Here is a 14443-nt window from a genome sequence, read left to right as displayed (position 1 = left end):
TTTTTATTATAAACTAGTTTAAAAGAAAATGGCTTTTGTTTAGAATGTGTAGACTTTTTTATACCAACTAAAAAGAGAGAATGTTGAGGATTCAATAGGAAAGAATTTTTAATTGGCCCATTGTTTTTATGAGAGCTAGCTCTTTCACAGAGACCAGTTTGTTACTTGCTGTTCTTGTACACTCTTTACAGACCTTGACACCCCTAAGTAGACAGGTTGAAATTCAAAATCTGTCACTTTTGTTAAAGAACAGTGTCTTCTGACTTTACTTGACTTTAAAACATTTTTAGTTAAAACTAATATAATAAAGACATGGAGTTATAAAGTTTAGGGGCTTATTACCTTTTTAAAAATTATTTATTTAATTGTTTTTAAAATCCAGTATAATTAACATACTGTGTTATGTTAGTTTCAGGTGTACAATATAGTGATTCAGCAGTTCTATACATTGTGCTCATCATGATGTGTGTCCTTTTTAACTTTCATCCCCATCACCTGTTTTACCCATCCCCCCACCCACCTCCCCTCTGGCAGTTTGTTTTCTATAGTTAAGAATCTTATTTTTTGTCTCTTTTTCCTTTGTTTGTTTTGTTTCTTAAGTTCTGCGTATGAGTGAAATCATATGGTATTTGTCTTTCTCAGACTAACTGACTTCACTTAGCATTATACCCCCTAGATCCATCCATGTTGTTTTTAATACTTTTAAAATCAGTTATTAAGAAGTGGGGAATTAGCATATTGTTTCTGAACTTTATATTTAATCTGTCAGTTTTCAAATAACAGATTTCTATACAAATTCTTATTTTATATATATAGAGGCAGGTGCTAGTATGTTTTCTTATTTAAGCTAAAAATGTTTCCTATAATTGGTTTACATTAGTATCCCTTTAAAAAATTGTTTTTGTATTTAAGAAGCAGACTCTTAAGCATTTGTCAAAATAATCTAAAGTTGCCAAATAATGGAATAAAAAAATCAGTGTTTCTGCTTTAGGTGGACTTTAATGTGTCTCCAAAAATTAATATAAACCTTGAATTGTTATGGTCAAATAATTTTCCATATGACTTACGTAATACTCTCAAAGAAATTTTACCTTTGTTTCTGAACTTTAGCTTTTGCTGATTGATCATATGTAATTTTATTACATGTTCTTTGTCCCTATTTAGTTAATGCTTACTAGATAAAAAATTAAAATACTTAACTAAAATCTCCCTATCTTTGGTTCCTGTGTTCGTAAGTCAGAGTTGTTACTTCAGTGAAATTTTCTTAGTTCTTAACTCCTAAGTCCATAAATCACCATGAAGACTTCTCAGCAGAATGGTGTTCATTTGGAGCTGTCAGAAGCATCACATTATGAACGTTGATACATACTCTCTTTTTGTTGAGTATTCAGATCACCGTTTGTGTGGTTCTTGAAGATGACGCTCTGGTTATGTTGCTTCTTAAGAATGAGTGCTTGAGAACAGTATGTGTCCTGAAGCATGATGTCGTATTAGGTGTCTTTGACTGGTAGCTCATTTTTCTTTTTATTCCTCATTATGTGGATTGTCCTCCCGTACTCCCACGCTCCCCCCGCCCCACCCCGAGCCTTCCATGTCTAAAGAATGATGCTCAGTAGAGTTGCCAACAGGTGTGGAATGCTGACACAGGTGGAAATAGGCATGGTCTGACTGCCACCTCCTTGGCCCTGCTCTCTCCCTTCTCCGTTGTTTATATCCCAAAGAAGTCTGTGAAACCACTGTAGTTATACACATACTGTTCTCACCTTAAAAACCAAACTGAAAGTGAAATCTTGAAAAGTTCCCAAGAATACTTTTTCTTTACCATAGTTTAGCATATAAATATATTACATGTAAGTTAAGTTAGTCCAATTTTATTGACATTTTGAGAATATTCTAAGTTAACTTTCCAAATCAACTTGTCTGATGCCAGAATTCAGAGGCACACCTTCGGTCAGTTGAAGGGCAAGAAGAGAAAAGGTACAGAAAACTTGCTCTTTAGATAATGTGGTAGAATGGGAAAATTGATATGTTTTTCTTAAAATAATCTTAATGTATAAGTGTGAGTATCTGTAACATTAAGGTTGCAAATTTTAGCATTTTTATCAGGAGGTAAAAATTGTAAATGTTTCCAAAATAAATTTTATTCATTGCTGAGGCTCTGTTTTGGAAAAGCTTAATGAATGTGTCTTGCCTTAAATGCAGTAAAATCCTTAGGGTTTTTTTTGTTGTTGTTGTCTTTGTTAAAATCCAAGCTAACTTTAAGAGTAAGTTAATGACCGTATGAGAAATTTAACTTTTGTTGTTTTTATGATTTCCAAGCTTAAATTTGTAGCCTTAATGGTTGCTCTAGAAGTAAGATTTTTAAATTTCATTTCCTGTGGTCTTTTTAAACCATGTTGCATTTCATTTTGTTTCTGGAAGCATCTAAGTTTTGCAAAATGAAATTCAGGCTAGAAACAATAACAATGTGAGATCATACAGAAAATTAAGTAGAACTTACTAAACTCACTAGAGTTAGGCTTGTTGTTTGTATGTGACATCAGTATCCATTATTTATAAGTCAGTGCTTGTTCATTTTTTTTAAAGCCGTTACCACTTAGTTCAATAGAAATGCATATAAATATGTTTTGATACAAATCAACTTAGTAGTATACAGAAGCCACATTTACCACAACATCATAGTTGTTTTAGAATGACATGGAATATACATATATATATATATATATAATCCAGTGATATAACCCATTGTTAAGGAAAGGTGAGTCTGATATCAGTAGGAAAAATATTCCTGAAAATTCAAAACCTAGAAATACATTTATACTGTGTGGTCAGGTGTTTCAGGGAGAGAAGAATAAATCAAGAAGAAACTTTGCAAGGGAGCTTGTATGGAATCCGTAAGGCTTGTGGTTTAAAAATAAATAAATAAATAATATAAATATATATATATTATATATAATAAACAATTTATATATAATAAATGTATTTATATTTAATAAATATATTATGTAAATATATATTATATAAATATACATTATATAAAGTATGTTATATAATGTGTGTTTATAAATATGTATAAAATACATAGTTTACATATGTATTTACATATATTTAGTATATATATATGTTTAACTACATACATATGTATAGCTGTCAGAACACAGAAATGTGTAGCTTAGAACCGTGATAGTAGCAAGTAAACCGCAGTAATTTTGTCACAATGATCATATGTCTATGGAAGAAGATTAACTCATATGAACTCAAATGAACTTCTGCACTTTTGGATCTTACAGTATTAGAGGAAGCACAGCTGACTTTTCCCTCTTAATCATTGTTCTTTATGGAGGTCTTTTTCAGAATGGTCTAGACAAACTGATGTTCCTTGGACCTGAGAATTGGGACTCAAAACTATTCTTTACACATTATTAGGACAGAAAAGGAGTTACTTGGAAGTTCTTAATAATAATTCTGATAAATAAATTTATGACCTCAAAAATGTAGATCTAAAATATTAACCTCTGACCCTTCACACGACCAGTCAGAAATTTTTGCAGCTGTTTTCTTTTCCTTGATAGAGCATAGAGGGCATGGTTTAGTTGAAGTAAGTTGTATATACCCGTAGCTACAATGATGATCCCTAACAAAGTTCTGTAATTCTTCCTGGCTTCTTTGGGAGGCTGCTAAATGTGACTCACCCACATTCCCAACCCATTTCACTCCCTACTACTATTTTTTTTTTTAAAGATTTTATTTCTTAAGTAATCTCTACACCCATCATGGGGCTCAAACTCAGAACCCTGAGATCAAGAGTCACATGCTCTACTGACTGAGCCAGTCAGGCATCCCACTCCATACTACTTTAAAAAGTGGTTTTCTTGTTTGGCTGCCAGGATCATACTACTCCCCAGGGGCATCTAGTAAGGAAGCTTTATTTTAAGGCAACATGTGATACTAACAGAGAAGGGAATCTTCTGAGAGCTGGGACTCCAGCAGGCTTCACCGGGACTGGAACAGTAAGCAGTTGAGGAATTGGAAGTATCCAATGCAGTTCTAAGAACTGAGCCATCATGTCGCCCTCTAAGTAATAGGAGTTAGTCAGTGCCCATCTGTCAGTTTTATTATCAAGTTCCTCTCTGATTCTTTCCCTACAAGCTTATCCTCCTCTTTATGGCCTTATCTTGTATTTTATTCTTGTCCTCTCACTGATAGTTTCTGTTACCTTTGTCTTTAAGCCTTGAGCCCCTCTCCTGGCTTGCTGTCTCCTTGTCACCTTTCTTTCCATCTCCAACTTTCTGGTCTTTCTGTTTCTTCTCTTCGGGCTCCAGTGGGAGAGAGAAGGTTTTCAGGCTAGTCAGTTGCTGTGGTCTCTGAGAGAGTGTCTCAGCTTCTGGCTAGTTTGTACACTGGCTGCCCTTGGGTAGGGTCTCACTCCCATTGCCCATCAGTTTTGGAAGCTTGGTAGGGGTGGGCATGGAGGAGGAGGAGCCAGAAGTAGGGAGCACAGAACCCTGGAGCAATCCCTGGGTCTTGCCTGAGTCTGCTCACAATCAAATCCAGGCTTCCCTCCAACCCCTGGACAGTATGATTGTCCGTAGCCTGCACCCTCCTACCGACTGGCTCACAGGATGTTGCTGGTTGATGCTTTTGATTATGTAGGACTCATTCTGTATTTAAGACTGGCTTGAGCTGCTCTGGGACTTTCTCACTTGGCTTTTGTAAGGAAGTTCTTTTTCCCTATGCATCTAGAGTAATATTTTTTTCCATTTGTCACTTTCTTCATGCCCTGTATTCCTTCATCTCCATTAACCAGTCTGTTCAGAAGCAGTGCCAAGGGTAACTTGGAAAGCTGAGTAGGAATACATAGAGAAAAAGTTGATTGTGGCTAAAACTAGCTGCTTAGAATAATTCATTAAAATCAGAAGGATCTGAATATTTTCTTTAGTTTGTTAGCTATTTGGAGCTTTGAAAACTGGAAAGATGGAAGCAGAAGAAAAGACTGGGCTACAAGGAACAAGAACAGTGAGCTAAGGGCCGGCAATGAAGTAGCCGGTGGAGATTGGTCATTGCCACGTTCTGTCTACCTTCTGGCTGGGCTGAGTAGGGAAGGGTGTAGAGTCCACAGTCGGGGTGAACAGATGATAGCATTTTTCAACAAGAAGTGTAACAAGTGGCTGATTTGGGGGAAAGACGACATGTACAAATGAAAGAAGGTAGATAGATGTTCATTATTTGATGTAGATGAATCATTTGATCATTTTATTCTATCAATACATATAATCATTTGAAATTAATCATTATATGGTCATTGAAATGAAACATTATATTGCCTTCATTTGTATAATTTATTCAGTTTATTTTCTCAATTTTTAATTACATCAGCTTCCAATCAGAAGACTATACAACCTCCTAGGGTAAGTTAAACTTTCTTAAGTGAATTGGGAATGATCACTTGATGGTTTTGTCTGAGGAATGGTCATAGAGATGTTGAAGACTTCTGCTCTCTGTTTAGTAGTATAACATCGGAATAAGAGAATATAGAAGTCATTAAATGACTTTGCATGAATAGATCCAACTCTGTTTTAAAACCTGTTTGGTCATGATAGTTGCAATAGAATAGAATCAGTGATTCCTTAAGATTGTGCTGACTATTCAAGTGACTTCTCACTTCTCAGAACTGGAAAGTTCATGTGTAAGAATAATGGTTATTATCTCTGCTGAAGGAAGCTGACTGCAGTATCCTGCTCACCCATTGGCTCCATTTGATGTGCATATACAACATGATATTTAGGCTTTAACATGAGGGAGAGAGATTTGTGTGAAATTGATTTCATTAAAAATAATCTATAAAATAAATGTAGATATTTCTGGAACAAATCTGTTCTGAATTGTAATTTATTTCCCTTCTTCCCTCATTTTGTAAGTATTTTTTTCTTCCTCTGTACTGTACTGTAATTTTCACTATGTCTTGGATACCTTTAAAAGCTATCTAAGAAAATTCCAAGAAAAGGAGCAAATTTAAGAGATAAACTGAAGTAGATAAATGAGCATGTGAAAAACAACAGCAACCACCACCTGTAGAGACTGGTCATAGGACAGGCCCAAGAACTATTTTTTTGAAAGAAGGTCTGGAGAGGTCACCTTCTAGAAAGGAGTAATAGCTCTATCTGGAAGGCCAAAATCAAGACTCCTGTCTGTGGCAGGAAGTGGAGATTACATATACTCCTTAGGCCTAATGAGCCTCAAAAGACATGCCTGAGAGGCAAGGGGGCCCTAGAGGTGAATCTTACCACAGGTGTTTCTGCTAAAAAGATGGGTGCTGTAGCTACATTGGTCACCAACAGCCAGCAATATTTAAAGTGCCTCTGTTGGAGATAATCCAACCATTGGACCCTTAAATCTTAACACATTTTCTTTCCTCGTTACTGAATTCAGTTTGCATGATTTGAAATGATTTTGTTTTGGTCTTACCTCTTACTTAACTCTTTCATTTATTTTTGTATTGCTATTTATGTTTGCACTTTTTGGGAAGTTAGAATTTCTTGAACTAAAAGAAGCAGAATGGGTGGGAAATTCTGCTTAAGATTAATACAGTTATTATTAAACTATTAGATAAACTGGGCAAGCTTTGTTTTTTTAACTTTTATTGCCTTATTCTGTTTTCAGACTGTAAGATTCACTCTTTACTATATAGTTTAAATGTTAGCATATATAAATTTTAGTATAAAAGGACATGAAATAAATTCCATTTTTACGTAAATATATTTTAAATATTTTCCAGAAAGCTGTAGAGGAGCCCCTTAATGGTATGTGGTTGTTACAAACTTGTATATTTTTCTTGATCTATTACCCGATCATAATTTGATAAGCCTCCCAAAGCAGTTAGAATGCTCCATCTATGCCTTGGGAGAAATCTAGGTTTGTTTTGTTTTGTTTTGTTTTTGCCTTGACCCCTCTTTTCTTGATTATTCAGAGTACTGCTGTTGTACTTACTTCTGAGAAAAATGCACTGTTCATTATCTCTCCAGAGTTGCTTGCTCTGGTCAAGCAATATTTGGGCGAGGGGACCTTTGTCTCATATTAGCCAAGATGAAGCATAACACCCCCAACAGAGAAGAACTGCAATTAATTTCAGTTTCGGATTTATAAGTTTCAGATTCAGGCTGTTACCAGGGAATGAGACCAAGCATCTCACTTTCTTTCTCCCTAAATCTAGATCTGTGTTCCCAACTGACTTTGTTTCCTTTGTGGAGTCTGTGGGTATGATCCGCAGAAAGGCTTTTGTAATAAAGTAATAAACTTAAAATTAATTTGACTTTATAGCTGTGGGATAGTTAGCATGATATTACTGCATATTTACTTATTTAGAAATGATTTCTAATTGTGGAATCTTACTAACTGCCTGCTTGGCTTGTTACTAATTCTTAGCATTTAAAGAATCAAAAGGAATGATGAATGATGGTAAGTATGAAATGCACCTACAATTATAGATTGGTTAAAATATGAACACTGAAAAGAAATAAAGTGGCTTCTTGAAAGTATGCTGTTTCTTATACGTAAAAGGGACACTGTCAAATCATAAAGGTCTGCATGTCTTGATTTGTAAAACTTAAATCTCTTGCAAGCTGTAAGACAAGTGCAGGAAAAGCTGTCGGGTGTCACCCATCCGACCCTCCAGTCATATTGCTCATACATAGCAAAGAGGAATTACTGCTTTTTCAAAAAACATTTTTCACCAGCAGATCTGGTGGCTGTAACTTTTAAATGCTTTTTAGAAGACGCATAGATAATCTGGCACAAATCTTTATCATCTTGACAGAGTTTCTTTTGTGCTTGTGTTGGCAACCTGTTGCATTTAATTCATGGGGACTTAGTATCTCTGCTTTCCTAGGCAGGACTCAGTTCTGTCCTTTCGGGAGAGGATTTAAGAGAGAAATGTTGGGTCACTCGAGCTTTTGCTTCTTGTTTTGGAACCCTGGGCTAATCACTTCTAATTTTTGTTGACTATTTCAAGGGCATATTTGTTAGTTTTTAAAAATAATAATTAAGTCTGAGCTATTGAGCGCTAGAAGTATTCATTTTAATTGTCCCTTAAGATTCTATGATGCTTCAGTTCTGTGAACATTTTAATAACTTTATGTTTTTACCTTATCAAAAATGCCTTCATACCTTTGATATTTGCATTCATTCCTCAATCATGTAAATAGCTTGCTATTTTACTGCTTTAATATCCATGACCTACCTCCTCACTTCTGTGGCAAAGTGCTGCCTTTAACATGAGGGGCTGCGTTCCCCTGAGAGCAGTTAGTTTTTGCATAAGATTAAAAACATGCAGATTGTGTGTTGGTGGATAGAGTTTAAAACAAGGCTTAGGCCGTGTCCAACAGGGAATCACAGAGTGATTCCACTTCTGTAAGTTTGTGTCACAGCCATAGCCCTTATTAACAAAGATGTATGTTTTGTTTGCCGACCACCACCCTCTGAAAAAAAACAAAAAATTGGAGTTGGTAAGAATAAACTAAGAGATATTTAAAAAAAGAACTGGTCCCTGGAATTATGGCATGGTTTATCCATGTTTACATTCCTGTGGTTTATTTTTTAATTTCCTTGCTCTCTTCCTGCTGTGGTGTCCCCCTTCTGCAGCTGAATGAGGAAATGAAACTCCTCTTCTCTGTTTTCAGAAAACTAGTACAAGAGCCTCAAGTGTCTCTTCCTTTCTTTAGAACCACTGTAGTATAGAGTAGTTCTTTTGTGTTCATAGCACACACAAGCTGTGATGGCCTTTGAAACTCCCTTAATTTTGCTAATATTTAGCTGTTTAGAATTTGTTGGTTTTAAAAAAACAAACAAACAAACCTGTGTTTCTGGTGGGCTTGAAGCTCACAATGTGTCTGCCTGGTCAGTAAGTGAGTTTCAAACTAAGCTACTATTGACCACAGTACCACTTTCTCTTCCTCTTGGCCCAGATCAACATTTTATTTTACTTAAATGATACAGGTCTGAAATGAATGGGATAGAACATTACTCTGTGATCAATATCTTTTGCTTTGAAAAATCAACATCTCTTGGCTTTTCAGCTAACCCAGCAAACTGAGATTACCAGACTTTTGTTGATTTTTATTTTCATGTGCCATTGACTGGCCTTTTACTTACTACAACTAAAAAGGCTGATGATTTGCCAGGTTTATGTCTGTGACCTTTGCAAATCTAAGATTAAATACTTTTCCTTCATTTTTAGATATCGTATATGTGACAATTCCAGTTTTTTAAAAATACATCAACTTGTTAATGCGTAGAAAATAGACATGAGTCGTGATTACATGTTCATTTTTCAATTTTCCAGAGTAACTGAAATGAAGTGATGGACTCTGATTTGGAAAGTAGTAAGACGTGAAAGGAATACAATTGTGTTTGAGCACCATGGCCTTGATTCACTGTTCAGGAGAAGAAAACAAGAAAAATAACTGGTTCTCATCTGTGGAAAAAAATTAATCATTGACCCTTAAATGATTATTGTTACAGTTGAGTTTTTATTCAAAGCATTTGTAATGTAGTTAATAAAAGAATTATTATCTGTGTTGTGTGCCCAATTGAGATCCAGTTTTTTGTTGTTATTTTTACTCAGTTAGGGGCAAGAGTAGAGTGGCCAACTTCCAAGAATGATGCCTTTCAGATCCTCGGGCCTCTTGACTTTAGGTCACCAGTTTAAATTGGTTCAAGGTGAGAATTACCTGGCGCGACCCTCGTGGTTTCCCAGAGAGGCTTATGAAGAACAGTGGCTTCCATAGAACCTTAGCAATCCCAGGTTCACGGCCAGGTTGGCAGTTATGATTGGTGTTAGCCGGATACCGTTTGTACCACTTCTGGGTGGAGGGAATAGCGAATTGAAGTACAGATAGGATCTCGCTTGGGAACGTCTTGAATGCCGCCTCCGTGTGCTGCGATCCAGCAGGAGATCACGGTCTTCATTCTTGGGGGTTGCCATTCACACATTCTTCTCCGACATACAGTGTAATGAATCCTTTCCAGGTTTAGGGTAATTTTATTGATGGATGTGTTTTTCTTTTATTCACACAACCCTTTAAATCCTCTCCTGTCCTCCTGGTATTTGCTTCTGCTGTGCAAGATGTAGCACCCTTTCTCCTCTTTGAACATGGTCCAGTGACACGGTAGCATCATTGCAGAAAGGAGCCAGACTTACTCTCAGAGAACTATGTTCACACTTTTCAGCAAAAATAGCGATGGTTGTAACATATGTATTTCCTTCCTCGGATTTGAAGGCACAATCTACAGTGTTTCTTCACTTCTTTTCTGATCTGGGGCATGAAAAACCAAGATTGAGATTTGAACTATGAGTCTCCTGCATGGCAACATAATGTGTGTCCCCGTCAGGCTGACAAGCCCACCCGAGACAGGGTGGTTTTGTTACTGTTGTATCTGTGTTGCATGATAAACACTCATCACCTTCCTTGTGTAGTCCTGCCTCCGTAAGCCCCTCACTCTGAGATCAGAAAGTAAGGCAAACCCTCCACATTTCCTACCCCCGTTAGAAGATTAACGTTCTGACAGTCGTGATCGCCTGGAGTACTTTTAGCTTCTTAGCACTCGTTTTCTTCCTGTGTGTGTGTGTGTGTGTATGCGCGTGCGCACGTGTGCACACGTATAAGATAGGCACATGCATCTTCTGTGCGGACAACAGTGGGGTACCTACAGGAGAGCACATGTTAATTTCATGCTTTTAGTAACAACATTAAAAAAGATCTTTATTGGGTGGGATTATATTGGATGCAACTCTGTGATCACTTAAAACTTCAAAAACTTCTAGGTAATTTGCCAAGCTTTTTGACTGCTCACAATACCCTCTAAAAATACTAGTAATTCTTCCTGTCTGTATAATAATAAGACATTCATATCTGTAGTTACATAACTAATAGTTATTTCTTAGTCCACTGAATGTTCCCATGTGCCTCTTTTATGCCAAATTAATTGTCATATTTCATGTTGGGACCAAGTGGTTTGCCTCTGGCAAACCTTCTGACCTGCTGATGCTTCTCAGAAAACTGAGCAGACTATGAAGACAGCTCTTCTTGGAAAAAAAAAAAAGTATTTTCTTTCCTAATTGTGTTGCTGTCCAAAATATTATCATGTGTAGAGGGAGCTGTATTCCTTTATATAAATCTGATGGCTCTTGCTGCTATTTTTTCCTCTGAAAATATATTTTACTAATATTGTTTGTTACTTTAGAAATCAATTTTGATGAAAGGAGGAGAAAAGCAGATGGACTTGAAAAAGATCCCGATAACTATTCTCTGTTAAGAAAAAGTAGGGCATGAAAATCTTTATAGCAAACTTTTTTATAAACTCAAGTTGTACCTTTTAATATGCAGTAAGCTCTCATTTATTTGGGGTTCAGCCTTGGGACCCATCCACCACCCTTTGTGTTCTCTTTAACACTGCCTGTCTTTGGAGGCACTCACTGCCCTAGACAACGCACAGGGGAAGCAGGAGAGAGATGCCAGGTGACATCAACTCTTGCTCGTACTACTTGTCAGCTTCTCTGGAAAAGGGACCACAGCAGCAGGAACCCTCTTGCTTGGGCATCATTGGGCCAGTTCATTCCCTTAAAATCAGACTTGCAGTGGCTCCCAATTTTTTGTCACACCAAAGGAGAATTGTTAACAATGTTTTGAGCATCATGTATCCGTCCCCCACCCCGACAACCTGCTTTTTACTCAGTGATCCCAATTTGTGCCATTGACTCTTTCGCTCGACTTTATTTAGTGTGCACCCTCTGGTGCCACTTGTCATTTTTGCAAAAACTTTTCCAACGTTTTTGGTCAAATCCAATTTTCCATCTCCTTCAAAACATTGTCCTCTGCCCCTCCCTCCCCTCCTGGCTCTCATCTGTAGCTTACCCCCATCCGTGTCACTGCCTCTTTCATCTCTTATATACCTTTCTTAGTACTTCATGTGTATCTGCTGAGTTCTGTCCTGTTTTTTGTCTTGCTTCTCTCAATTTTGAAATTCTGTTATGGCAAGAGCTTCCCCCCCCCCCTTTCTCTTCCTGCAGTGTTTTGCATACATTAGGTGTTCAGTGCATAAGTTGGATGATTGGAAGTTGGCTATATGCAGATTCCCCACTATTTTCAGTAGGGTGATCTAGATAGTTCTCTTTTTTGACAAATTTCACGTGCCCTGAAAACCTTAAAAGAGGATGACTTTTCACCTGGAAACTCCAGGTCTGTTTTGTTTAAATTTCTGAGAATGTCAAAATGAAAAAATGGGGCCATCCCAAAATATGACAGTATTGCTCATGCCAGGATGCTATAGTCAATTTAGTAAATGACCAAACAAATTTCGATTTGAGTTAATAAAGCTCAAAAAGTGATAAGTTTACTCCTCCATCTCATTAATTAGGAATCAAGCTCTATATCACCTTCTAGATATTTTTTTGTCCTAAAAGAGGTATTCAAAAACAGATCTGTGAGATGTGTATGGAAATACATACTCCTTTACTTACCTGCCATTGGAAACCGGAGAAATGATTGTTGGACGACCCTTTCTCTTTTTATTACGTTTCATTTAATGGAGAGTTTGTTTAGAAACCTTAGTTTCACATGTGTCATATTTTCAAAATCACTAACTGCCATCACCCACTGGGGTCCTTTGTTAAGTCATTTTCTGTAGCTAATAGGGATAATCCAGGTAACTTTTAAGAGATAAGCAGTGAACAGGAAGTTTTCCTGCCTTTGGCTTTTGACAGCTCTTACTTATCATTTAAGACCAGCTTTCCCATAAATTTAGCCTTTTCGAAAAAAGAGAGTATTTGTAATAAGCTTCTCTGTAGGGCAACATCAGTGGAATCCTAAAAGTGTTGTCATCAGGGTTGGTGAGAGAAGGAAACATTTCTGTTTTATTAAATGGAGCATTATTTACAAAAAGCCATTGTTAAGATTTAGATCCTACATCATATAAATATCCATTAACCATTCTAAATAAAGAAAACTCCAGTGTTGCTATGTGCAAGATCCTCTCTTGGGGCTTTTTTCCATAGCAATTAAAGGTGTGCTCTTTGTCAGTAGCCATTTTTTGCAGTGATTTAAAGACCAAAGTTGTTTTACAGCTGTGTTACCGTTAAAGGTTTTTTTTATATGTATTAAATCAATTTATCACTGTTTGAAGCTTTGAATATCTGCAATCTTTGCCAAGATACTTTTTTTATTTAAAAACATAACTTTGTAAATATTACCCTGTAATATTATATATACTTAATAAAACATTTTAAGCTATTTTGTTGGACTATTTCTATTGCTGTTAAAGCAGACCACAAACACATTGCAAAGAAAGCTAGTTCATTGTATCTTCAAGTTGTCCATATTCTAGGTAACAATGCAAAGGATCACTTAAAATATTAATTTATAAATTCCTTTTTAAAGTACATTAGCCAATAAGCAAACTTTTAATTGGAGCAAAGTTTTAACAAGTTTTAAGCAAGTCTGTCATGTTGAATTCTCCCACAGTCCGGTGTGAATGTCACTTGGGAAAGCAGGAGCCCTGGGTTCCGGTCCTGGCTGTCCTGCTGACCAGCAGAGAACCTTGGCAGGCCGCCTTCCGACATCTTCGTGCCCCTCCTCCCCTGCCGAGAGAAACCTCTTCCAACACTGAGCTGTACCTTTAAAAAGTTCTCCCTTTTAACTGGTTGTCACTTAGGACTATTTCAATCACTAGTGAAAGAAAACCTGTATCTAAGAAAAATTGGATTTTTCGGCTAGCATAATTGAAAACGCAGGTGCACAAACTGGATATGGGCCTCAAAACGTTGTCCTGCAGATCCGCGGTCTCCCCAGCTCTCAAGTTAGGTCTTGCCGGCCTTCAAGGTCGCATGCAATAGGAAAACAGACCATTGCCGTCCCAGCCCCACCTGCTGCCAAGGTCAGGGAACATGGGAGGAAGAAAGCGCATCTCTCTCTCAGTAGTCCTGTCCGGCCCCATACTCCATCTCCGTGCTGCGACTGGGTCCCCAGCCTCCCGCTCTCAGTCAGCGATGCCGGGCACCCCTGACGCTCCCAGCGGGCTGGCCCGACTCCCTCGGCTAGCTGGAATGGAGACTGTGGGTGCCCTCTGGAGTGCAGGTGGGGATTGAGGGGAAGTGAACTTGCAGCCCAAGTCGGGGGGGCTGGGGGGGGTTGGTACCAGATGATGAGATGACATTAGACTTCGAGCGCAGCCTTCCTAGTCGGCACTGCGTGCCTTGCAGGTACTCCATGATTTTGCATCGTAGGTGTGATTGTCGACTGTTGGGATGGAAAATAATACTTTGCAGCAAGGTACCATCTCATTTCTTACCTCATAGGCAATTTAAATTTTTTTATGCATGTATGAGGACTTTTTCACTCTCAGCAGGAGTAACTAATGGAGTTGAGAAAGCATTTAAATGGCCTACCTCCTG

The 14443-nt window shown here is 37.4% G+C and overlaps 1 protein-coding gene across 4 annotated transcripts in view; it reads left to right on the top strand.

The window, feature by feature from the left end:
- The window catches only part of CD47 (CD47 molecule), a 45397-nt gene extending 35813 nt beyond the window's left edge, over positions 1 to 9584 (top strand). The window contains exons 8-11 of one of the 4 annotated variants that reach the window (XM_080806323.1): positions 5377 to 5408; positions 6776 to 6800; positions 7423 to 7455; positions 9338 to 9584. In XM_080806323.1, coding sequence (XP_080662449.1) covers positions 5377 to 5408; positions 6776 to 6800; positions 7423 to 7455; positions 9338 to 9342 — 95 coding nt within the window. In that variant the 3' untranslated portion in view covers positions 9343 to 9584. The remainder of the gene's footprint in view (positions 1 to 5376; positions 5409 to 6775; positions 6801 to 7422; positions 7456 to 9337) is intronic. The other 3 variants (XM_080806324.1, XM_080806325.1, XM_080806326.1) reach the window with 3 other exon arrangements.
- The last annotated feature ends 4859 nt before the right edge of the window (positions 9585 to 14443 follow it).

Source organism: Martes martes, assembly GCF_963455335.1.
Source record: "Martes martes genome assembly, chromosome: 1".
Taxonomy (NCBI): domain Eukaryota; kingdom Metazoa; phylum Chordata; class Mammalia; order Carnivora; family Mustelidae; genus Martes; species Martes martes.
This window is presented reverse-complemented; position numbering and strand designations above follow the sequence as displayed.